Here is a 25,319-nt window from a genome sequence, read left to right as displayed (position 1 = left end):
CCAGGCTCAGAAATATCAAGTGTGGAGGATCAGGGGAAGGGGTTCTGCCACTGCTGAAGGTTTCTTAAATGAATGTGGTGATGGTAATTGGATTGACAGCCCTGAAAGCTGAATCCTTCTTTGTCCAGAGAGCAGACCCAGAACAGTCAGTAGGTACTGTCAAGCCCCACCTCTTAATGTGTCTCAGCCCTGCTTGCGGGGGAGGGAAAATTCACTCTCCACAGTCCAGTCCAGCCTTGGTGTCTCTGCTGAAACAGCCAACAGGAAGACCACTTTGTGATGCGGGTACCTCACAATTGGACTGAATTTGCCATAGGACAGACCTTAGGTCACTGCCAAGCTGGGCCAGATTGGAACCTGTACAAGTCTCCATATTATATTTATGACCCACAGTATCATCCAGTTCCTGGTAGAACATATGGTAAAGGGAAATGTTGAAGCATAGCAGCTGTAAACTACAAAAACTGCATGTGCCGCCTCCTCTCAGTTAGGCTTTAAGGTATAGTTCAATCTACTGCAATTAGCATTTATATCCTACAGTGACAGGCACTCCAGAAGTACCTAAAATAGATATAAATAAATGTACGGCCTTAACCTACAATACATTTTGGGTTGTGATCTCTTCATATTTCATAAGCTAAGGATGGTTGAATCAGTGCATTGCATGGATGGGAATCATAAAAAAATACCACTCACATATCACACACAGTGCTACAGGAAATAGTGTTACCAATACAGTAGGCTTTGCTCTTCCCTTGGTGTGTGCTGAGCAATGCCCAGGAGTGGTGCTAGAAGATGGTGTTCTATTGGAGGTGTTTTCTTGAGGATGAGAAGTAAAATCAAGGCTCTAACCACTTGGAGTAATTAAAAATCCCATTGCACTTTTCAGCTGTGCATTAGCCTCACTGTAATGGCCAAACTCCAATTTAGATAATTACAGTTTTGCTCCCTAAAATTCCCCCTTCTGATTTTTAATTGGGGGAATTACGCTAAACTCCCTCCTGGAATAAACCTGCTATGTACTTTTTGCATGTGTCAAACAATTGCTGTGTTCTAGCCCAGTAGTGGCTGCAATTTAGTGGTGCTGAGCAAATGATACCTAATTAACGGGGATGTTTCCCAAATAACATTCTATATGTTTCCTTGGTTTTCCGTCCTTGGCTCTCAATTGTCCATGGAGAAGTTCTGAGGGAGGAAATTAGTCGTGATTCTCAGGTGAATAGCATTAAGAGCTGATGTATAGCGCTGCACAGAAAGACATATGCATTACACAACCACAAGTTTTATTGTCCTACAAAACCCAGGAACTTTGCTACATGTTTTTGAGTGCCATCTACTGTCATCTTATCAATTGTCTAACTATTTATATATATAGACAGACCTAGAAAACTCTCATACCAAATGGTAACTTATCGGTTGTTGTTTCTTGCTCTTTTCATTATAGGAGCAAGGCAAGATTGGCGTGGTCTTCAATATTGGCACAGTGGATATTTCTATCAAAGAGGAGAGCACCCCAGTGAATGATGGCAAATATCATGTGGTGCGCTTTACTAGGAATGGCGGGAATGCCACACTTCAGGTGGACAGCTGGCCAGTGAACGAACACTACCCTTCAGGTATATGTTTGACCAAGACATCTTTCTCTCTGTCTTTTCCTTTTCATCCATCCACACCTTACAATAAGGGTTACAACAACTAAATCATAAAGCGCTGGGGCGGTATACAAACATTTATACATCCCCAGAAACAGAGAGTTGGGTTGAGCCTGATCCAATGTAAAGGGAGCTGAATTTCTCATCCTGGTTCTATGTTCACTGTGCTGGAAAATGAGGTATTGCATCCAACATCTACTGTGTATAGAGAGGTGTGGTGCACAAAGGCTGCATGGCAATATGCACATAGATCATGCACAGTAAAAGCCCACTGGGCATATCTTGATCTTACAAAGAGTTACAAACTGATTCAACAACAACTTAGATTTGTTACTTGTGGTGATTTCTAATGAAAGAGAGCAGAGTGAAGAGCAGTGTGGTGGGAAGGGGGCATGGCACTCTACCTTATCTCCTCATTGCAGCCTGCATAGACATGAATGTAAGAGACAACGAATGTGGCAGGGTTGGTTCACAGGAGTTTGTGTAGACCTTTCTTTTTGCTTCCCATAAGCTTTCATTCCCGGAGATTTGCTCTGAATTTTGGGTTTGTACAAACAAAACTTGACACGCTATCCAGCTGAAACCATCATGTTTTAGTTTGCTTCATGTCAAAAACCATGTGGAACCATTCAGTTTCATATTGATTCTATCTGAAACCATAACCCAAGGCCCTAGCAAAGAAGGGCAGCAGTGACAGACTGGGGTAATGTGCATGCAGAGGAGACAAGCCACATCCTTCTCCATTTGTGTGTCACCATCGTTGGAGGCCAAAGTCACCCTGAAATCAAAAGGATGCAGCCTTAATGATGCTGACAATGCAAGGAGATGCTCAGTGACATACATAGTCTGTAGAATGCAAAGAAACAGAGAGTGACTGCAGAGACAGTCACTGTCTTCAACTTCTGTTTGGCATCAGGAGTTATGGTCTACTCAGCAGCTGCCGGTGTTAAGTAAACCCAGGCAGCCTCTGGTGCCTCTCTCCCAGGTTTACACATTACCCACTTGGGGGTGGAAAGAGGGAGGATTCTCCTGATAAACACTAGGCAATTTGCCAGTAGTGTGGGAGTCGCCCACAAGCCATTTAGTTTTAAATGATGGCACTCATGAGAGATACCTGAAGTACACTGCACCTAATTGTTCCCCCCAGACACTAATAAATTACTCTGAGGGCGTGATTTCATTTCTGCTCTTCGCATGCTGGGAGCCTCTGTATCTGAGTGAGCTTCCCTGTGGTGCAGCACTAGTGCTTTCTACTTTGTATTCCACATGACACAAATGCTATAGATGTTTAGTGCTATATATTCAAAGGGCCCATTCCCCAGCACCTTTGCCATTACAGTACATCAGATTCAGCCCAGTTATCCACTGGCTAGGGAGGGTGAGATGGCCAGGAAGTGCCCAAATCCAGTGCTTCCTTCCTACAGCCTCCATTAATTATTTCCCAGTCTGCTACTTCTGGTCCAGTTGGCAGCCTGTTACAGCCTGTACAGCCTTGTGAATAGAATTTCTTTTTATATTAGTAACTGTAGTTAATCCCTCTGGTAAAGAAGCAAAATACTCAGCTCTCTCAGTTGCTGAGTTTTTGAAAAGGGAAAATAAAACTTGCTTAGGAAATATCATAACTGCATCCTCTGCTGCTGCTTTATTTAAAGACCACTCTGTGTTTCCATTAGGAAATTCATGGATTTACAAAATCTGCATTAGCCATGTGCCAGGGCTGATATTGGGTGTATAAAGTCACACCCCAAGGATAAGGGATTTATTTCTATTCCATCCAGCCTTTCCCCCCCCCCCAAAAAAACCACAAAAACTTCTCCCTCACACACATACCAACTTCTGGGTATTTGTAGGTTATAAAATCTTTTTTAAAAGACCCAATAGAAGTTTACCAGCTTCAGAAATTTAGAGAGCAACAATAACCTAAAATGTCTTTTAAAACCAAAAGTGTTTCACTGGCTATACACTGAGACTGAGCACACACTGGAATTTCTTGTAAAGGATATAGACAGAGTCCTGAACCACAATTTTGAGGAGGTTTGGCTTTGGAGCCAAGCTTCATAGCTTGGTCCTATGTCTACAATTGGATACGACCAAAACCTGCAAATCTCAACAGCCCACACCTTGAAGTAAATTCAGATATTGATCCATATCTGGACTGAGCATTTTAGTCCCTCTCCAAAAGGAATATGATGTCAAAAAATAGCCAAGGAATCTATTCTCCCCCAGCCGCCTCACTCCCATTCATAATAGAGTGGGGTAATATGCAGGAATAGAATACAGCTGCCCAGAATAAAACACCCTACATATGCTCATTAATATCTGGAAAGCATTACATTCACATCAGGGAGGACTTGGTTGTGAATCTGAAGATGCAAGACAATTGAGGTGGGAGTGAAAGCAGCAGAATAAGAACAATGGACTTCAAAAAAGCAGAATTTAACAAACTAAGAGAACTGGTAGGAAAAGTCCCAGGGGAAGAAAATCTAAAGGGAAAAAGTAGTTCAGGAGAGCTGGCAGTTTCTCAAAGAGACAATATTAAAGGCACAACAGCAAGCTATCACGATGCAAAGAGAGATAGGAAGAATAGTAAGAGGCCAATATGGCTCCATCAGAAGCGCCTTAATGACCTAAAAATCAAAAAGGAATCCTACAAAAAGTGGAAACATGGACACATTTCTAAGAATGAATACAAAATAATAGTGCAAGCATGTAGAGCTAAAATCAGAAAGGCTAAGGCATTAAATGAGTAACACCCAGCAAGGAACATAAGAAGCAGTAAGAAGAGATTCTATAAATATGTTAGTAAAAAGAGAAAAATGAAGGAAAGTGTCACTACTTTAAGGGAATGGACAGCTAATAACGGATAACATCAAGAAGGCTAAGGTGTTTAATGCCTGTTTTGCTGCAGTCTTCATTAAAAAGATTAATTGTGATCAGATACTTAACAGAATGTTAACAAGGAACACAAGCCCAAATAGGGCAAGAACAGGTTAAAGGATATTTAAATAAGTTAGATGTATTCAACTCAACAGGACTGATGAAAGTCACATACTTCTTTAAGGAAGTAGCTGAAGCATTCTCTGAAACATTAGCAACTATTTTTGAGAACTCATGGAGGACCAGTGAGGTCCCAGAGGACTGGAGAAGGGCAAAACATAGTACCTATTTTTTAAAAAGGAGAACAAAGAGGATCTGGGGAATTATAGATCAGTCAGCCTAACGTTGATGCCTGGAGAGATACCAGAACAAATAAATAAATAATTTGTAAGCATATAGTGGATAACAGAATGATAAGTAATAGCAGACATGGAGTTGTCAAGAACAACTTGTCCCAAACAAACCTAATTTCCTTCTTTATCAGGGCTACTGTCCTAGAGGATAGGGGGAAGCAGTAGACATGATATATCATGATTTTAGTAATGCTTTTGAAACAGTCTCACATGACATTCGACAAAGCAAATGATGGAAATGTAGTAGATGAAATGACTATAAGGTGGTTGCACAGCTGGTTGAATGACGATACTCAAAGAGTAGTTATCAGTGGTTTACTATCAAACTGGGAGGCATATCTGGTTGGGTCCGCAGGAATCCGTCTGGGTCCAATACTGTTCAATATTTTCATTAAATACTTGGCGAAAGGAGGGGAGTGGATGCTTATAAAATTTGTGGGTGACACCAGGCAGGGAGGGGTTGCAAGGATTTTGGCGGACAGGATTAGAATACAAAATGACCATGACAAATTGGAGAATTGGTCTTCAATAAATAAGAAGAAATTCCATAAAGACAAGTGCAAAGTACCACACTTAGGAAGGAGAAATCAAATGTGTAACTACAAAATGGGGACTAACTGGCTAGACCGTGGTACTGCTGAGAAGGATCTGGGGGCTGTCGTGGATGAGAAATGGAATATGAGCCAACAATGTTATGCAGTTGTGAAAAAGGGTTATATCATTCTGGGGTGAATTAGCAGTAGTGTGGAATGTAAGACAAGGAAAGTAATAGTCCTGCTCTAGTCAGGACTGGTGAGGCCTCAGCTGGAGTGCTGTGTCCATTTTCTTAAACTGTGGACAAATTGGAGACAATCTAGATGAGAGTAACAAAAATGAGAAAAGGTTTAGAACACCTGACCTATGAGGAAAAGTTAAAACTGGGGATGTTTAATCTTGAGAAAAGAAGATTGAAGCGGGGAACTGATAACAGTCTTCAGATATGTTAAGAGCTGTTATAAAGAGTGATCAGTTGTTCTCCATGTCCATTGAAGGTAGGACAAGAAGTAATGGGCTTAATCTGCAGCAAAGGAGATTTAGGTTAGATATTAGGAAAAACTCTCTAAGTATAGGGATAGCTAAGTACTGGAATAGGCTTCCAAGGAAGGTTGTGAAATCGCCATCATTGATCATTTTTAAGAACAGGTTGGATAAACACCTGTCAGGGATGGTCTATGTTTATTTTGTTCTGCCTCAGTGTAGAGGGATGGACTAGATGATCTTCTGATGTCCCTTCCAGCCCTACATTTCCGTGATGCTATGATCTGTTTGTGCTATTTTAACTTTGAGAATTACAGCTACTTCTTTAACTTGCTGATTAACTTGCTGACTAAAGGATTGCAAACTTGGCCATCTTGCGTGTTTACCCCCTTTAGACAAAAGGGGGTAAATTAAAATATTATTTCAGTTTTCCTCTCTGAATTTCATTGCCTTTTGTGGGATTATACATGAGATTCATAATTTATTTGAATGGTGTAAATGTAGACCAATGGCTACTAAATGAGCAAAGAAAGAAGTATTTGCTTTTCTTTAAACACAGCCATCAATCAAGAAGGAATTAAATGAAAATAGCCAAATGGGTTCAAAAGACTCCAAAGCTATTATCTTTGCAACTTCATATAAAAAGACAAGAAAATGGAAAAAGCAACAAAACAACAATTCAGGCACTGACAAAATATCTTTATAAGCATCCAATTACAGCCAAATCACTTGCAACATGGGGATTGCTCATTTTGGGAAGGAAAAAGGGGTAGAGGTAAATTTGAAAGGGAGGAATTCATTTGAGCCTAAAGTTGCCTTAGCCTGGAGAACCTGAAATAATCCTGATCATTAGAGAGTCTCTTAGTGTTTGTGCCTGGCTCTGACTTTCCAACCGTATTAGCGTTTCATTTACTGGACAATAGGGCCTGGAGCAGTGATGTAGCATTCAGATTTGAGCCAATATTCCAGAGAAATGAGGAATAACAAATATCAGCATGAATGCACTGGAGTTGCTCACTTTCATCCACCTGTCCTGGCACCCTTTAGCCAAAACCACTGGTTCATTGCTAATATTCAAAATTTGAATTTGTTTTCCCTTTATCATCTCCCCCAAGCCCACAACAGGGAGATGGGCTATATCAGATGTGGGTGTCTTCAGACAGCATTGCTAGTCAGCTATGTGACTAGCAATCATGAAGATTAATGCATTAAAGGGCCAGTGTGCCTATTCTTCAGCCTTGGGTATCCCTCTGAATGGCAAATTTACACTACTTTCTGGTCCGCAGAAGGGACTTACATCCCTACTGTTCTCTCAGGTGGGAGCAATGTTTTATGCATCATCTCTGTGATAGATGTGTGTCAGTGATGACTAGTTTTGTAGTTGCTGAGAGCTTTCTCTAAATCTAAATTCAACTATTTTTGTGGTTTAGTAAGTGTCATTCTGGACCAAGAACAATGTCCCTACTGGGTAAGATACAAGAGCCAGTGCAGGTAGGAGAAACCCCTGGTATACTTTTATTTCAGATTATTGTAAAACCTGTCGTATTTGAGGTGCTTTACAATAAGAGAAAAAAAGACCAATTATGAATCCCAGTGCATGGGAAGAAGCCAGCAATTCTCAGAAGGGTTAAAAACAAATTACCTATCTTGACGTAGAACTGGGCTAGATACCTCAGGTCATGGGTTTTCATTAAATCCTAGCCAGGAGGTTTTCTTTCTCTCTCTCTCTACCTTTGCTTGCAAAGAAAGATTTGGGGTCTTGCCAGATCTGGAGTGTACATTAAAACAAGCCTCATCTACCTGTTCATTCATCCGTGCAGTGCCTGCACTTCCTTCAGTACAGCAGGAAGAGAAAAACTATGCAAAGAGGAGCTGCAAAGAAAGAACATGTCAATAACACCAAAATAAAGTCTGATTGAAGTCATGTTTCAAAGAGGGATAGTGGGGGGAAGTGAGGTGAAAGACAGGAAGAGACTTTCATTTAAAGAGGCACTCACTTAATAGGGGAACATTACCCTGGCTTTTTATAGGCATATTTTAAAACTGAGAATTAATTCAATATAGAACAACTAGATCCTCATGAGCTAGTTTCTCCAGCTAGGTAGAGAGAAAAAAATTGTTCCACTTGCTTCTCCCTATCACCTTTGTGAGTGACCTCCACCAGCCTCCCATCAGGAGTCCACTCGTTCCCTTAAGTGGCATTAACTTTTAATGCCATTGGCTCCAGGTAATAGAAATAACTTTTGTCCTCTCAGTGCCCTCCCCCCCACCCGCCCTTGGCACACACACATGGTTTACCACAAAGTTTGGCAAATTGGAATCCAAACTCCTCCCCAGAGTGCAGCGGCGGCTCCAGGCACCAGCGCTCCAAGCACATGCCTGGGGTGGCAAGCCACGGGGGGTGCCCTGCTAGTCCCTGCAAGGGTGGCAGTCAGGCAGCCTTCGGCGGCTTGCCTGCGGGAGGTCCACCAGTCCCGCGGCTTCAGCGTAACTGCCGCTTAATTGCCGCCAAATCTGCGGGACCGGCGGACCTCCCGCAGGCAAGCCGCCAAAGGCTGCCTGATTGTCGTGCTTGGGGTGGCAAAAAAGCTAGAGCCGCCCTGCCAGAGTGCTACAGGGGGTTGGCAGATGTGGGTGAGATGGGGAGGGATTCCTGGTATAGTGGCTCTGCTGGGCCAGTGTCCCCCTGCCATTCTTTGTCTTCTGATGTCACAACAATTCTGAGCTGGAGTTGGCCGGATGAAGTTCAGGTGTTGATGGCAGGCTGAGATTCTGCCTCTTTCCATTCCCCTCTTGCTCACACACAAAATTTAAACTATGACCATGTTTCTTTTGTTTCTTTCTACTGTTGTGTTGCCCCTTTTTGACCCCAGAGGCTAGTCCAAGTTCAGGGCCCTGGGGATGTTCCAGTTAGAAGTAGAAATGGATGGATCTGATATTTACAATCTTGCTTCTTTACAAAGAACATACAAAATCCTGCTTCTGCAAACACATGAGTAGAGAAGAACAAAAGGAGCAGAGTCTTAGCTTACAGCCCCAAGTGTCTTTAGCCAACACCAGGCCCAAAAGCTCCCTCTCTCTCTAGCTTTTTCCAGGGTCACACTGTGCTTACAGGCTTTTTGGCTTTCCCTGGATGTCTCTTCTGTGTGCTCTCATATACACAGCCACTGGTCAGAATGCCCAGTGGAACTAATTGCCCACATAGTGCTAGTTTCTGGCAGGCTCTATTAGGCATAGTTTTCAGTGTGGCCACTTAACAGCTATCTTAAATGAAGGGTGCATTCACACACCATTTTCTGCCAGGTTTTAACTCAACTCATAACAAGATTTAACCCAAGTGTATAATGCTATCTTCTCCCGCAAGCCAGGTTAGTGCTGGTGTTGCTTTCTCCAGAACCATCTTGTGCTAGGTACTCCCCACCTAATGTCTACCCTAGTTGGCACAGGTTCCGTTTTCCTGTGCCACTGCCATCATCACCTCTTCTTACAGAGATCAAGCAAAACAGGAGCTGTTCATATTTGTACCAAAGACCAAAACCATAGGTAACTTGCTTCAAAGCTTCTGTTTTTTTGTTTAAAACTGTGCAAAACTGGGTGCTGTTGCCGTTTTAGCTATGAGTTTGGTCCAATCAGCAGTTTTAGCTGAGTTCTGTTAGAATTTTGGGGTTTGTTTGAATTCAAGTGATGGTAACCCAGGCAAATGGGAACCAACTGGAAAGTGTACCCAAGCATTCGCAGATAAGGAGCTATACCTGCATAAGCATTGGTGAATAGGGGACTATCTTGATACTCTTTTCACAGGTCACTATGGAGTGCAGATGACTTACAATTGACAAAGCTTCAAGAGAGGAGGCTAGAGAGCTCGTGGTAGAAGACTCACACAGATAGATCACAGCATAGAGATGTTATGCATTCTAAGGCTGTGATAGAGATACAGTAGTTATTCTTTTCCCTCTGCCATGGCATGAGGAAAATGCTATCCAGCAACACTGGTTGGCATGATAGGAAGGCCTGATATGAAATTCTGATATGGAGTCAAGCCTACCTTGCTGTGAGGAATTTTCCATCTATTTTGATGAAAGAAAGGCTCAGTTCTGGGATGCTTTAGTCAGCATCATGGAGATGATATGAGAGCAGGAGGAACTCTGTCTAGCTTTCCTCAGTGATCCCTTAGATCTCTTGGGTCAGCTGTGTCTCATTGCCTACAAGCTGGACGATTGGCCTTTGTGAGTGATGAAGGGAAAGTTTTGATCCATTATTGACAAAGATTTTAAAGATCCTCTTAAATAAGTGGTGACTCTTGCTCAAGAATCTCTCTCTTGATATTCACCTTCTTGTCAATTACCACCTGTTTTGTCATCTCCCATTCTGGAGAAAAGTTACTGAGAAGTTTGTTTGGTGGCAGCTACTGACATAGATGGATTTAATAGGCATCCTGGACCTCTGTCTTTCTAGTTTTAGTGTGGAGAAGATATTATTATCTAAAGTTGGTGGCCAGGGACAAAATATCCATGATGATTTTATTAGACTTGTCATCAGCGTTTGACACCATTGACACAGGCAGGGTTCCATCTTGTAATTCTCCGGTTCAAAATGACCCACCACTTTGTAACTTCTAGGTTGGATGACTGCTGTGTGCACTTCTTGGGCCTACCACTTGAAGACCATTGAGAAGCTTCACCTAGTGCTAATGCTTATCTCTTGAGTGGGTTGAGCCATTATGGGTTCTAACATTTCCCTGTACTGGTTGCCTATTCACTTCAGGGTGCCAGTTAGAATATTCATTACAGTCTATAAAGGTTTAAATGCTCTGGGACACATTTACTTCGCTTGTAGGTGCTTTAGAAATGTAGACTGATAGGGATGGGACAGGATCATCTCTCTCCTTCTGAGCCACAATAGGAGTTACGATCTGCTGGGCCATTCTTCCAGTCGGTTCCTGGGATTTAACTGTCTACTTTTAACAGTGGGGTATTCTCAAAGGACATCATACTTCTAAAACCTATTTGCTGGAGTAGGCCCAGGAGGGCCTGGATGCAGTGAGCTTGAGGCACAGTATAAGGCCTTTCGGGTGCAGGAATAAGAGTGCCAAGCTTTTGTCTACAGTGTGGTTATAGCCATGTTGTTGCCAAGATATTAAAGAGACAAGGTGTGTAAGATTCTATCTTTTATTGGATCAGTTTCTATTGGTGAGAGAGACATACTTTCAAGCTTACATAGGGCTCTTCTTCAGGAAGAAGACCAACAGAAGCTGCTCCAGTAAGAGATATTACCTTACCCACCTTCCCTCTCTAAGCTTTTGGGGGCCTGGTGATGGTCATAGATATAAGTTTGTCTATAAAATAAATAATAAATGGTCTGATTTTCAGAGGTACTCAGCATCTGCAACTCCCATTGCTTTCAATGGGAATTATCAGTACTCAGCACCTCTGAAAATTGGACTATACACCTCTATAATTGCCATTGCTACCTGTTTGCTTTAAAATGGATAATTTCTTGCTCCACTCACACTCCTTGCCCTTCCACCCTTCTCTCTACTTTCTCCTTCCCCAAGTAACATGAACTTGATTAAACGACAAGTCCATTCCTCACCCCACCCCTGCACTTGACGGCTGTGAGGGGGTTGTTTCTTTTCTTCTTTTCTTGGTTTTGTTTAGTTTTTATCCGCCAACATTTTCTTTTTTCCCCCTCTGTGATTTCACAGCCACGAGATAAATAGCCTTGTATCTTACAAGCTAAATACAATTACTGCTATCAAAACCAGAGTCTTTCTCTTCCGGTAAATGTCTCTTGGAAGCTGATAAGCTGTTCAAGGCAAACCAGGGGCTTCTGTCTAATCCTGAGATTAAACATAACCACCCAGAAGACAGCAAGCAAATTTTTGTTTGGAGGTAGGGGGAAGAAGGGGGGTGGGGAAGTGAGATTCTCTCCTGAGATAGTAAGAGGACATGTGCACGACTCAAGGTTATTTGTAAAGGAATTACACAAAACATAGAAGAGCTTGTTATTATGATGAGGAATTTCATCAGATAATTCAGAAGCTGTTTTAGTTACTAAAGAAAAGATTTAGCAAGGATACCTTTGGGACTGAGGGTGGCAGGAAGGTATGTGCAACAGCTCCTAGGCGTGACTGCTGGTTTTGGATTGTAGTCCCCAGCCCATCTGCCCAACAGGAGATATTGAAAGATGACAATCAGCTTCTTTGTTATACATGCCCTATGTTAAATATGGTGAGGCAATATTACCCCAAAAGTCAGAGCAGGGGACTGAGTCAGGAATACTCCTGTATTCTACTCCCTGCCATGACACTTACTCGCTGTGTGACCTTGAGCAAGTTAGCTCACCTTTAGGTGCTTCAGTTTCCCTGTCAAATAGGGAATTTGTGGGACTTAATAATTATAAAGCATTTTGAATTCCTCACCACCAGGGAAGGGGGAAATAGATTTGGATGGTCCAACAGTTAACCATGGAGGATTTGAGGCAAACTGCTCTGTTCTTTTCTCATCTAACATATGCCTTCATGTTGCAGGCACAAACTGATAGGGTGTGATTTTGCTAGCTCTCATGATTTCAATACTGTTGGGTTAGCCAGTACTTGGATGGGAGACCCCCAAGGAAAACTCAGGAACTCTACTAAATGGTGTGTGTGATTTACTAAGAGATGCTCTTTCATCTACATTTGTACTGCATCCTATACTGCTGCATAGTATGTGTTACTAGAGAATACCATCCATTTAATTAGACCTAGAACTGCGGTCTTGACCACTTGGTCATTAAGAGAGCCTGTGGCAATTTTTTTTTTAATTTTTAATATATTTTTTTTATTCTGCAAGAGTTGGAGAGTTATCTTGAGGGTACTGGGTACTGGCAAACCCCATCATGGTCTTAATATTTTCTTTACTAAATGCCCCTGTTAGTGGGTGATGAGTTCATAGAATATCAGGATTGGAAGGGACCTCAGGAGGTCATCTAGTCCAACCCCCTGCTCAAAGCAGGACCAATCCCCAACTAAATCATCCCAGCCAGGGCTTTGTCAAGCCTGACCTTAAAAACCTCTAAGGAAGGAGATTCCACTACCTCCCTAGGTAACCCATTCCAGTGCTTCACCACTCTCTGAGTGAAAAAGTTTTTCCTAATATCCAACCTAAACCTCCCCCACTGCAACTTGAAATCATTACTCCTTGTTCTGTCATCTTCTACCACTGAGAACAGTCTAGATCCATCCTCTTTGGAACCCCCTTTCAGGTAGTTGAAAGCAGCTATCAAATCCCCCCCTCATTCTTCTCTTCTGCAGACTAAACAATCCCAGTTCCCTCAGCCGCTCCTCATAAGTCATGTGCTCCAGTCCCCTAATCATTTTTGTTGCCCTCCGCTGGACTCTTTCAAATTTTTCCAGATCCTTCTTGTAGTGTGGGGCCCAAAACTGGACACAGTACTCCAGATGAGGCCTCACCAATGTCAAATAGAGGGAAATGATCACGTCCCTCGATCTGCTGGCAGTGCCCCTACTTATACAGCCCAAAATGCTGTTAGCCTTCTTGGCAACAAGGTCACACTGTTGACTCATATCCAGCTTCTCATTCACTGTAATCCTTAGGTCCTTTTCTGCAGAACTGCTGCCTAGCCATTCGGTCCCTAGTCTGTAACAGTGAATGGGATTCTTCCATCCTAAGTGCAGGACTCTGCACTTATCCTTGTTGAACCTCATCAGGTTTCTTTTGGCCCAGTCCTCTAATATGTCTAGGTCCCTCTGTATCCTATCCCTACCCTCCAGCGTATCTACCACTCCTCCAAGTTTAGTGTCATCTGCAAACTTGCTGAGAGTGCAGTCCACGCCATCCTCCAGATCATTAATGAAGATATTGAACAAAACTGGCCCCAGGACTGACCTTGGGGCACTCCACTTGAAACCGGCTGCCAACTAGACATGGAGCCGTTGATCACTACCCGTTGAGCCCGATGATCTAGCCAGCTTTCTATCCACCTTATAGTCCAATCATCCAGCCCAGACTTCTTTAACTTGCTGGCAAGAATACTGTGGGAGCCCGTATCAAAAGCTTTGCTAAAGTCAAGGAATAACACATCCACTGCTTTCCTCTCATCCACAGACCCAGTTATCTCCTCAAAGTTAAGGAGAAAGAGGTGACCTGAACTGAATTTTGATTAGCTTTGTGAGTTGTATGTGATCCCTGATGTTATTTTCATACTCTTGGTTGTGGCATTTAATTTTTTGTATTGCACTCATTTTGTGGGACTCAAATGAGTCTTCAGATGCTTCCTATCTCCATGGAGCGGAGGCAGCAAGTAAAATCCCTTTGACAAATTTATTGCATCTTGTAATGAGTCTAAAACATATAAAAAGCCAGGGTTATTAAAACAGCACTGGAGATGCATAGTTTGAAGACAGTGCTGTAACATATGTTGAAAGATCTGCCAAGAGGGATGATTAAAGCATGACAAGTTGATGAAATCAAGAGTTGATTGTAGCTTGTCACTGTGGGGCCAGAATATTTTTAACGTTTTTATAAGGCTGGAAGATACATAAGCATGACTACAAGGTATGTGCACACATACATGCTGCCGTATAGATACAGTCAGACCTACATAGATGTGGACAAACAGTACCAAAAGAGACAAAAACAGTCCAGGACTCATGCGCACGCACACTCACACTGTTCTGGGAACAGAGTCTGGAGCTATGAAAAAGTTGTGGAAATTTTGTCATTAAATTTTACTTGGAAATTTTCACCATTTCATTTGTGCACTTGATGTTTTGTTCTTCCACAGACATGTGGAGCAATTGTTAACTTGCACTGTGCGCTTTCTCTTCAATGGCTGCATGGGAGCAGTATAGTGGCTGTCTTACTTTTGTACATGATGAGATGAAGGAGGCAAAAAGAGTTAAAGAGAAAAATGATTATGCTAATTTTGCAGACGTCTTTCTACCTGTCCAGATTTCATCTCTCAAAGCTAATTCAGTATCTGATTGCATCCTGTGGTGAGGTGTGTATTCTTACCTTCACCAAATATTTCCAGTCAGCATAGGAGAGGGGCGGTAAATCAAGTGCCTGTGTTTCCGTCAGCTTTGCATTAAGCAAGAGGCAACTTAAGCCAAGCAGGTTGGAAAAGGAGCTCAGCATTACTTAGCAGCAGCAGGAGGGGTGAAAATGAAGGCAGAGGGTAAGTGAGGAAGTGTATGTATAATTGCACATACAGGATAGCATCTTCAGCAGCAGATATGCTGGCCTGATTCCCCACCAGGATCCCATGTAGAGCTCTTGAATTAGGAGCAAAAAGGTAGAGGTACTCTTCTGAGCTCTGTGCACAGAATGAGCTCCATCCACTTGAGATGTCAATGTGCACTATTGCTGTGGGTCTGCCAAATCTAGGGGGAAAAGGTGATTTTTAATTTGAATTAACTAATGTGACTTGAAACACACATCACCCAGCGTAGTCAGTTTAACACCTTTAAAGTTACATGAAAGCCTAGCTTACAACATGTTATCTAAGTTGATTTTTAAAGCACCACCTATTCCTTAGGCTAGACTGGTTCTTGGAGTAGATTGTGTACATCTTCATAAGATGATCCTGACATTTAAAATGTAATCACTGGGCATCAGAATTAACAAGATGAATAGAGAAGCTTGTGCCTCTCTCAGCTATTGTTCCAGGTTGTTTGCAGTTTCAGACAACCTTCACTGCATGGTTACAGTTGTGAGCTAAAATGTGACATGAACGAAGTATAACAGGAAGCTGAGTTTCTGAACAATAAGAGGCTGCTTAGGGTGTCATTAAGCTGTGGCACAGGATATTGGCCCTATTTGAGCCTGCCCACTGTGCACCCAAAGCATTATTGGTTCTTATACAAATAAACTCAGGCAGGAACAGTCAAGTTATAGGCATTTCTCAGCTCTGTCCCCACTTTCGTAATTGTGCAACCAAATCAGACCTGTAGACTCGCAGGTGGCAATGAATTGTCCTGAACACACACACTGAGTGCAAGATGGGCAGTAGGCTGCTGATAGACTCCACACAGCTGCTTGTGTTCCTTCTGGCCCTGTTTGACCCCAGCTCAGTACATATCAAACCGAAATAACCTCCTTTTCCCCTTTAAATAATTCTTGCCTGACTTCTTGTCCTATCAAGGGAATATAAAACCTGCCCTCCTCTCACACTACAGCAGGGAGCAGCACACTTACTTCCTACCGCTACAACTGAGTGCTCAGATAGACAATCACTCCAGTGTGTAAACGCCCACAGAGACATGATTTCTCTGAAATGCACATTGACTCCTTCAGACGTGATCACAAACACACACAACCCAAGAACCTGCTGTGCACATAGCTACAATCCGTAAGACCTGTGCACACAGGCGCTTGCACAACTCTGCCCAGCACACCACCTGGCTGGTAGTGTAATTTTGCAATTTAACAGGCTTTGGGTCCCCATTCTCCCCACCCTATGCTGAAAATGCTGAACTAATCTTGGGGAACCCTCAGTGCACATGCAGTTTGTGACACTTCAATTGACATCACGTCTTGGATTTCCCTCCCACTGAAATTTTCTATAAAATCCTGGGGCATTTTATTTCAGACAAACTGCAAATGAGTCCATCACGGGGAGGGAGATGGGCAGGGACAGGGGTGTTAGCACTTTTTCTGCAACAGCCACGGAAAAAAATGCACAGAGACGTGCTTGAGCAGCAGTCTTCTTGGTACCACACAAAGGAGCATAGGATTTTACCATATTGCATTAGACTGTTAGTCCAGCGAGTCTAGTATCCTGCCTCCTGCTGTATCAGACTGGATGTTTAATTTATCCAGTCTAGTGGTCAATGCCAGATGTGTCAGAGAAAAATGGAAAAAAATTGACCATAACATATCTGGCTTACTGGATTTTGCTATCCAAAGGTGCTGAGTGTGGGGCAGTTTCCTTCCTGCCCCCTGGAGACTATCCACTTATCCATCTAGTCCAGATACCTACCTAGGATAGTGGCCAGATGCTTCAGAGAAGGATACACTAGCCACTACAATAGAAAAACACACACTAACATGCTCATGGGGGAAGTTTCTTTCTATCCCCAGGCAGCTAGAGATTGGCTTATGTCCTGAAGCATGAGGCTTGATATACCATTTACATGTGTACCCTATCTATTGTAATTGTGAATATTCTTCTTATCCCCATACTTTTCTAATCCTGCTAAACATTTAGCCTCAATAATATCTTATGACAGTGTTCCACAGAGTAATTATCTGTTGTGTCCAGAAGGCAAACAAATGCTGTTTGACTTTCCCTGTTAATATTTGTTCACCTGTCAGGATCCTGGGTGAAGGTAGGCCGGGTTAGTGGCAGGAGCTTGAGGTCCCAGAACTGAAGCCAGGGGTCAGAGCTTTATCAGGGTCAAGAGTCAAGTTGAGGCTCAAGCCAGAGTCCGAGCCGGATACAGAATCAGGCCAAGGGTCCACTTGGTTTCCTAAACACTTCCTGGTATGCCCCATGGGCTTATATGGGGTCAGGGAACCAATCAGGGATCACTAAGACCACTGTGAGATCACACGAGAGGGAACTTCACGTGGCATTCAGCCTATATGGATTGTAGGTCACAGAGAGTGGGTAGGTTACAGCTGCTGCTGGGTGTCAGTGTGGGGATGTTGGATGGCTCATGGGTCTAGGTTCAAGTCCCACCAATCCTTACATAACCCATGGGATGTAATCAAGGAAACACTTCCATCCACTTTCCAGCTGGAATTTGGTGGATGCTAGTGTCTGCCATGTTATAAGCAAGTTGCCTCACCCAAAGAAGAAAGGGAGTTTGTTGCTTACCAGCTATATAATAGGATGTATAACTTTTCTCTGCTTCCTCCTAAGTACCCTCAGATCATCTCAGTCCTTTCTTAACCATGGTCCCTCGATCTGGGGTATTTTTGCAACTGACTTTCCTCCAGACATTAGAGCAAATGCCTCTGGAAAGGCATTTGCTCCAGATCCTTGGCTGTGGAGCAAGAATGCAACTCAGGAGATGGAGACCTTTGCGTTTCCCCAGTCCTGAGCCTGCTCTGTTCCATGCTAATTATCTAAATTATGCTGGCTACCAAAGGCCCTAAGATGCCAAATATGACAGCCAGAGAACTGGGCAGCATAAAGATACCCTTCTTTTCACTTGCCTACGGTCTCTGCTCCCCTCTCTTGCCAACAACAGGTAGGGCATTGCATAAGAGCCATGATACAAGCTCTACGCTACTGGAGGATTCCCCTGCACTGGGACATTCCTCCCATGCTCATATATGCTGCCTTTAGGGCTATAATTCAGTGATGCTGTGGCATGAAGCAGCTTCACTGCACTGGGGGACCAGAGCTGTCATTTTTGTTTCCTTCTATTTTTCCAGTGTGTTTTCCTAAAAATTATCACCATATTATTCTCCAGGCACAGTAGTTAGAAGCCAGCTAATTAGTTGCTCTCTCAAAGAATTCTAGAGGGAAAGTTTATTGCTGCTCATGTACTGCATAGTACAACCCTGACTATCCTAAACTCCATATATAATGAACTATCATGTCTCTCTGTCCATTGGTCTGTGATTATATCAACTCCCCGTTACCCAAGCACGTATGATATCATCAGAACAGTTCTGATGGATAGATTTCTACTCAGCTTGTGTGAAATGAAAGGTTATTGGTTCAATCATCTCATGACTTTTGCAGCTCCATAGCTATGATCATAATGTGGTGCTGGAGAAAGATGGAGAAACAGGCTAAATTGATTATTGTGAGAGAAGAGAATTCTGCTAGACAGCACAACTCATTGAACTGCTAGATATTAGTATTGCTCCATTTCTCTGTCAGGTTACTACTTTTTTAGTTCTCTGGGCAAATGGAATTATCACAATGTATTTTCTCTCTTACACACAAGATACATAAACATGACTACATGGTATGTGCACACACAAACACACTTCTATATAGACACAGTGAGGCATGGACAAACACTATCAAAACAGACAAAAACACTCCAGGACTTGTGCATGTGCACACAGAGAAAACAAACAGCTGGACCGAAGGATTGGCAGCTTGAGCAATAACTTTGTGCTTTCCAGATCTTACTGCCTGCAGCCAGAACAGTGCCAGCTGTAATCCCAGGTTGACACATCTGACTTGCAGTGATTGAAGCAGATCAGACACATCAGCATTCCCTCTCCTCACAGAAAGGCAGCAGAGAATACAAAGTCATGCAAAGGAAACCATATGATTTAGGCTAAAAGTAGGAGGATTGCAGGAAAGGATCCAGAAATGAGGGGACTAATAACGGGACTGGAACTTCTGGGTTTGTGTCCACTTAGCAAATAACTCTCTGTACCGCATTGGGCAAGTTCTTTTACCATTTTGTACCTCAGTTACCCCATTTGTAAAATGGAGATAAAAATCCAGGTTTACCATACAGGATGCTTGCGGGAATTAACTAGCTGATATTTTACAGCATATTAAATTATAAAGTGTCTTAATTCCAGACTCTTAAAATCCAACCTGTCCTTCCTAAAAGGAGGGTTTTTCCCTGCCCTGGGAACTCAGTGTTATTCAGTGGCATTGACCCTATATAACAAGGTACCCCCTGCAGATGGGTGGCATTTTAAGCCTCTTCTATGTATTCACAATATTACAATAAAATAGAACGTCTGTCGTAGTTTTCAGAATCCTTTCCAAACATCAGTGGATCAAGCTTCAGAACTCCCCTTCTTCACATTCTGCTGTGTGGTAGGTATTGTCCTTCTCCACTCCCCTCCCCCTTCTGCTGGGTAAGAGTGGAGTACAGTGGTGGGGAGGCATTGATGTATAAACAGGTAGCATGGAAGGGGATCTACTGTGTCTGGTGAAAATGTTCAGAGCTGCAAATATTTGCCTACATTACAGATACCAGGATTCTGATCATATCATAGAGAACACATCACTGAAAAGGATAAAGGAGGAAAAAGAAACTGCAGCTGCCTGGCCCTCCCAACCCTGTTTCTGACAATGTTTCTCGATAATAACTGGGGTGGTTCCTCTGCATCTAGTTCATGGACCTTGCTTCCTGGAGGGAAGATTTGGATCCTCCTGCCTTATTTCCACATTCTTGCAAAGAGGAGAAAGATTTTTGAAGGAAGGCAAAATTCACAGATTTCTATCAATCAGAGGTGGGAAAGGCCGGTTAAGTCACATTTCGTCCACTCCCCAGTCAGTCTAAGAGCTCTGCACTAAATTCTTCCAGGCTTTATCCAATCCAGTTTTAAATAATTCAAGCAGTGGGGCTTCCAACATTTCCTTAAGAGACTATTTTGCAGGCTAATAGATTGCACTGGTAGGAAGTGCTTCTCAATAATCACCTTAAATTTCCTTTCATCACTTTCTTACCACGGCTTCTAGTCAGGGGCGGCTCCAGGCACCAGCGCAGCAAGTGCGTGCCTGGGACGGCAAGCCCGCGGGGGGCAGACTGCCGGTCGCTATGAGGGTGGCAGTCAGGCAGCCTTCAGCAGTGTTTCTGCGGGAGGTCCTTCGGGTCCCGCGGTTTTGGTGGCAATTCGGTAGCGGGTACGCCGAAGGCGCAGGACTGGTGGACCTCCTGCAGAACCGCTGCCGAATCCGCGTGACCGGGGCGGACCTCCCGCAGAACCGCCGCTGAAGGCTGACTGACTGCCGTGCTTGGGGCAGCAAAAAAATAGAGCCGCCCCTGACCACGGCTTCTAGTTATATCTCTGTGGAGCACCGTAAAAAATCCCTTCTCTGCCTTGGGGTTTGCACCTTTCTGATGTTTGGAGACGGTTATCCTTTTCCCCCTTGACCTTTCATTTAGCCAAACTATATATATTTATTATTATCATAATTACCTACTTTCTGAACACCACCAGTTTACTCAGCGCTGTACAACTAGGCTTGGAAGGACTAGGTTTTTATCAGTAAATGTCAATTTCACTATCTACACACAAACCCATGAAAAACATTTCCACTGCTGATGACTGAAATATGATCCAAGTGAATCAGTGCATATAAAATAAGAACTGTCCCAAATCTTCACACAAAGCTCAAACCAAACCTTTCCTTTGGTGGTTTGGGAAAGTTTGGTTAACCTTCTTACTCCTGTTTTCATTCAGGTTGCTCCCACTGTGCTTCTAGATCAAGGGTGGGCAAACTTTTTGGCCTGAGGGCCACATTGGGTTACAGAAATTGTCTGGCAGACCATGAATGCTCACGAAATTATGAGTTGGGGTTCGGGAGGGGGTTCGGGCACCAGCTGGGGGTGTGGGCTCTGAGATGGGGCCAGAAATGAGGTGTTCAGGGTGCGGGAGGGGGCTCTGGGTTGGAGTGCGGGGGGGTGAGGGCTCGGGGGGGGCTGGGGCTGAGGGGCTTGGGGTGCAGGAGGGGGATCCAGGCTGGGACCGAGTGATTCAGGGGCTGGGAGGGGGATCAGGGATGGGGCAGGCTGTTAGGGAAGGAGGGAGGTCAGGGCTCCGGCTGGGGGTGCAGGCTCTGAGGTGGAGCTGGGGATGAGGGGTTTGGGGTGCAGTAGGGGGCTCCAGGCTGGGATTGAGGGGTTCGGTGGGGCATGAGGGGGATCAGGGATGTGGCAGGGGATTGGGGTGGGAGGGTTTAGGGGTGCAGGCTCCAGGTGGCGCTTACCACAACCAGCTCCCGGAAGCACGTCCCCCCTCTGGTTCCAAGGCGCAGCCAGGCGGCTCTGAGCGCTTCCCCTCCACAGGTGCTACCCCTGCAGCTCCAATTAGCCGTGAACAGTGGACAATGGGAGCTGTGGGGGTGGCACCTGCGGACGGGGCAGTGCACAGAGCCACCTGGCTATATCTCCGTGTACTGTGTAGGAGCTGGAGTGGGGTCATGCCAGTTGCTTCTTGGGATCTGCACAGAGTGTGGCAAGCCCCCGACCCCGCTCCCCAGCAGGGCAAACCTCCGACCCCACTCCCCAGCGAGAGCTGAGGTCCGGATTAAATGGTCCGATGGGCCAGATGTGGCCCGTGGGCTGTAGTTTGCCCACCCCTGTTCTAGATTGAGGATGCGGAAGTGTTGGAATACCATCTGAATGCTTTTGTAACCTTCGCAAGTCCATTAACCTGTCTTTGAATCAGGGCCAAATTGAAAGGTGTGCCTAAGGGAGTCTGACCTGATGCAATATTACACTGGTCCCTACAACGTGTACATTTCATCAGGTTAGACATTGTTAGACTCAACTGTTACTGACACGAAGCTCACGTCACCTCTGAAGCTGATCCATGGAAGCTAAATTGGTACACCTTATATACCTCAGAGATGGAAAATGGCTGCATCAGAAAAAGTAAGTAGCAGGAGGGTATAAGTTAAAGTAGAGGGGGAGTTGTAGTAATCAGTCTTCCTCTGAGGCAGTGAAAACTTAGAAACAAGTTCACTTACCTGATTGCTGGAGTAACTTCAGATTTCTTTTTTTTTTTGCCACTGGAGTCTTGCCTGCCAATTCTCTCCTATTTCTGGTATGTGTGTGATAGAGACTTTGTCTTCTTTTGTTCCAAAGTCTTTGGGTTGAGGAAGCCCCAGTGTGAAGTTCAGCTCTTCACAATAAAAAGCTCCACAATGAGAGGAATGAAAGGGAAAGGCAGGACTCAAAGACAATGGTAAGGACAGAAGGAAGGGGGTCAAGTCAAGGATATTCAGGGATATGGGAAAGAAGAGGACAGGAAAGAAAAGGAGACCCAGAGTAGCAAGAGCTGCAATTTTTTCTAACGAGTTCAGTGAAAATAGAAAAAAAAATACCGAAAAGCTGAAGCAAACTTAAATAAGGATAACAGCCTCCTCTTCTTCAGCATGTTCCATCAAAGGATCTCAAACCCAAGAGTCCACATGTCTCCCTGCTGTGTCCCCATTTTACATATGGAAAAGCTGAAGCACAGGGAAGTTGTTACACAAGATATTCAGTAGCAGAAGCTGATTTAGAACCCAGGTCACTTGATTCTCAATCCTTTTCTTTAGCTGCAATCCTGTGCCATGTGTATGTAGCTCACACCTTCCATTTAGGTTTGGCATTCTTTCAAAATCTAATATGGATAGAGATTATTTTCCATTTGGTGTTTTTTTTCTACATTTTGATTAAACAGTGTTAATGTAAAAAGTCTCTACAATGTGTAACGTAAATCACGGCAGCGCTAGTGCTAGTGCAGGGATCGGCAACCTTTGGCCCGCGGCCCATCAGGGAAATCCACTGGTGGGCCAGGACGGTTTGTTTACCTGCAGCGTCCGCAGGTTTGACCGATCGCAGCTCCCACTGGCCACGGTTCGCCATTCTTCGGCCTACACCGCTTCCCGCAGTGCCCACTGGCCTGGAACGGCGAACCGTGGCCAGTGAGAGCTGTGATCGGCTGAACCTGTGGACGCTGCAGGTAAACAAACCAGCCCGGCCCACCAGCAGATTTCCCTGAAGGGCCACATGCCAAAGGTTGCTGATCCCTGTTGTAGTGCGTCAAAATATAAAACTGCTTATAAGCAGAATGCCTGATTCTCATTCTGATTTCAATCATGTTATTCCTGATTTAACACAGAGAGGAGAAACAAACACAGAGGTGAAATTGACTACTAATGTGGTTTTACTTTCCATGGTGTGTGGTGCAAAAAGTAAGCAAACAGATTTAGTGAGAACAAGCCAACACAATTTGTATACTTCTTTTCAGTAGTAATAATAAAACATGTTATTAGTAAAATGTTTAAGTGGGACTGTTCAATAGATTGTGTGTTTATAAGTTCAGTTGCCTTGTAGACAGATGCAGTTAAGCTGCTGCAATGTTCGTGCTTATTCAAACCAAAGCGCTGAAACACTCTGAGATTGAAAGTAAACCATGTCCCTCACTAGGAACCAGTGAAAGATGCTAGCTTCCCAGTGGAGTATTCCAGTGTCACTTCCTAGATAGGTCACTTCCTAAATAGGTCACTCAAGCTCTAGAAGAATCTAGACCTTACCAGCAGATGTCTTTGAGACAAATGGACCTGTACCAGTTTACACCAATAGAGAATTTATTCCCTAAATGTGAACTAAATGCTGGCTGTGATAGTCTAACATGGCTTCTTTTCCCCCTTGACTTTTATACTCCTTTTCTGCTGAAGCAATTTCAGAACCATTAGCAATTACCTTTGAGAACTCATGGCGGACTGGAGAAGGGCAAACATATTACCCTTGTTTAAAAAGGGGATCAAAAAGGACCCCAGACTTTGATACCTGGAACGATAATGGAATAAATGATCAGACAATCAGTTTGTAAACACCTAAGGGATAATAGGATCTACAGAATAGTCAGCATGGATTTGTCAAGTACAAATCATGCTAATGTAATTTCCTTCTTTGACAGGATTCCTGATGGGGGAAAGCTGTAGATGTGATATATTTTGATTCTAGTAAGGCTTTTGATGCAGGCCCACATGACATTCTGTTAAGCAAACTAGGGAAATGTGGCCTAGATGAAATTACTATAAGGTGGAGGCACAACTGGTTGAAAGACCATACTCAAAGAGTACTTATCAATGGTTCGCTGTGAAACTTGGAGGGTGTATCCCTAGGTTTGGTACTATTCAATATTTTCATTAAATACTTGACTAATGGAGTGCAGAGAATGCTTATAAAATTTGCGGATTACACAAAGCTGGGAAGAGTTGCAAGCCCTTTGGAGGACAGGATTAGAATTGAAAATGACCTTGACAAATTGGAAAACTAGACTGAATTCAACGAGATGATATTCAACAGAAAGGAAAAATCAAATGCACAAGTACAAAATGGGGAATAACTGGCTAGGTGGTTGTATTGCTGAGAAGGATTTGGTGGTTATAGTGGATCAGAAATTGAATATGAGTCAATAATGTAATGTAGTTGCAAAAAAGGCTAATATCATTCTGGGGTGAATTGACTGGAGTGGCATATGTAAGACATGAGAGGTAATTTTCCTGTTCTGCTCAGCACTGTGAGGCCCCAGCTGGAATACTGGGTTCAGTTCTGGATGCCACATTTTAGGAAAGACCGACTGGAGAGAGTCCAGAGGAAACCAACAGAAATGCTAAAAGGTTTAGAAAACCTGACCTATGAGGAAAGGTTAAAAATAATGGGCATGTTTAGTCTTGAGATAAGAAGACTGATAGAGGACCCGATAACAGTCTTCATATATGTTAAGGGCTGTTATAAAGAGGATGCTGATCAATTGTTCTCCATGTCCACTGAAGGTAGGACAAGAAGTAATAGGCTTAATCTGGAGCAAGGGAGATTTAGGTTAGATATAAGGAAAAAAATGTCTAATTGTAAGAGTAATTAAGTTTTGGAATAGACTTCCCATGGAGGCTGTGGAATCCCCATCACTGGAGGTTTTTAAAAACAGGTTAGACAAACACCTGTCAGGGATGGTCTAGGTTTACCTCAGCGCAGAGAGCTGGACTT

The 25,319-nt window shown here is 43.6% G+C and overlaps 1 protein-coding gene across 50 annotated transcripts in view; it reads left to right on the top strand.

The window, feature by feature from the left end:
• NRXN3 (neurexin 3) overlaps window positions 1–25,319 on the top strand; it is a 1,517,918-nt gene that overhangs the window by 1,325,664 nt on the left and 166,935 nt on the right. For all 50 annotated transcript variants that reach the window (XM_045016752.1, XM_045016791.1, XM_045016790.1 and 47 more), the window contains one exon: window positions 1,445–1,616. In XM_045016752.1, the coding sequence (XP_044872687.1) occupies window positions 1,445–1,616 (172 nt within the window). The remainder of the gene's footprint in view (window positions 1–1,444; window positions 1,617–25,319) is intronic.

Source organism: Mauremys mutica, chromosome 4, assembly GCF_020497125.1.
Source record: "Mauremys mutica isolate MM-2020 ecotype Southern chromosome 4, ASM2049712v1, whole genome shotgun sequence".
Classification (NCBI taxonomy): domain Eukaryota; kingdom Metazoa; phylum Chordata; order Testudines; family Geoemydidae; genus Mauremys; species Mauremys mutica.
This window is presented reverse-complemented; position numbering and strand designations above follow the sequence as displayed.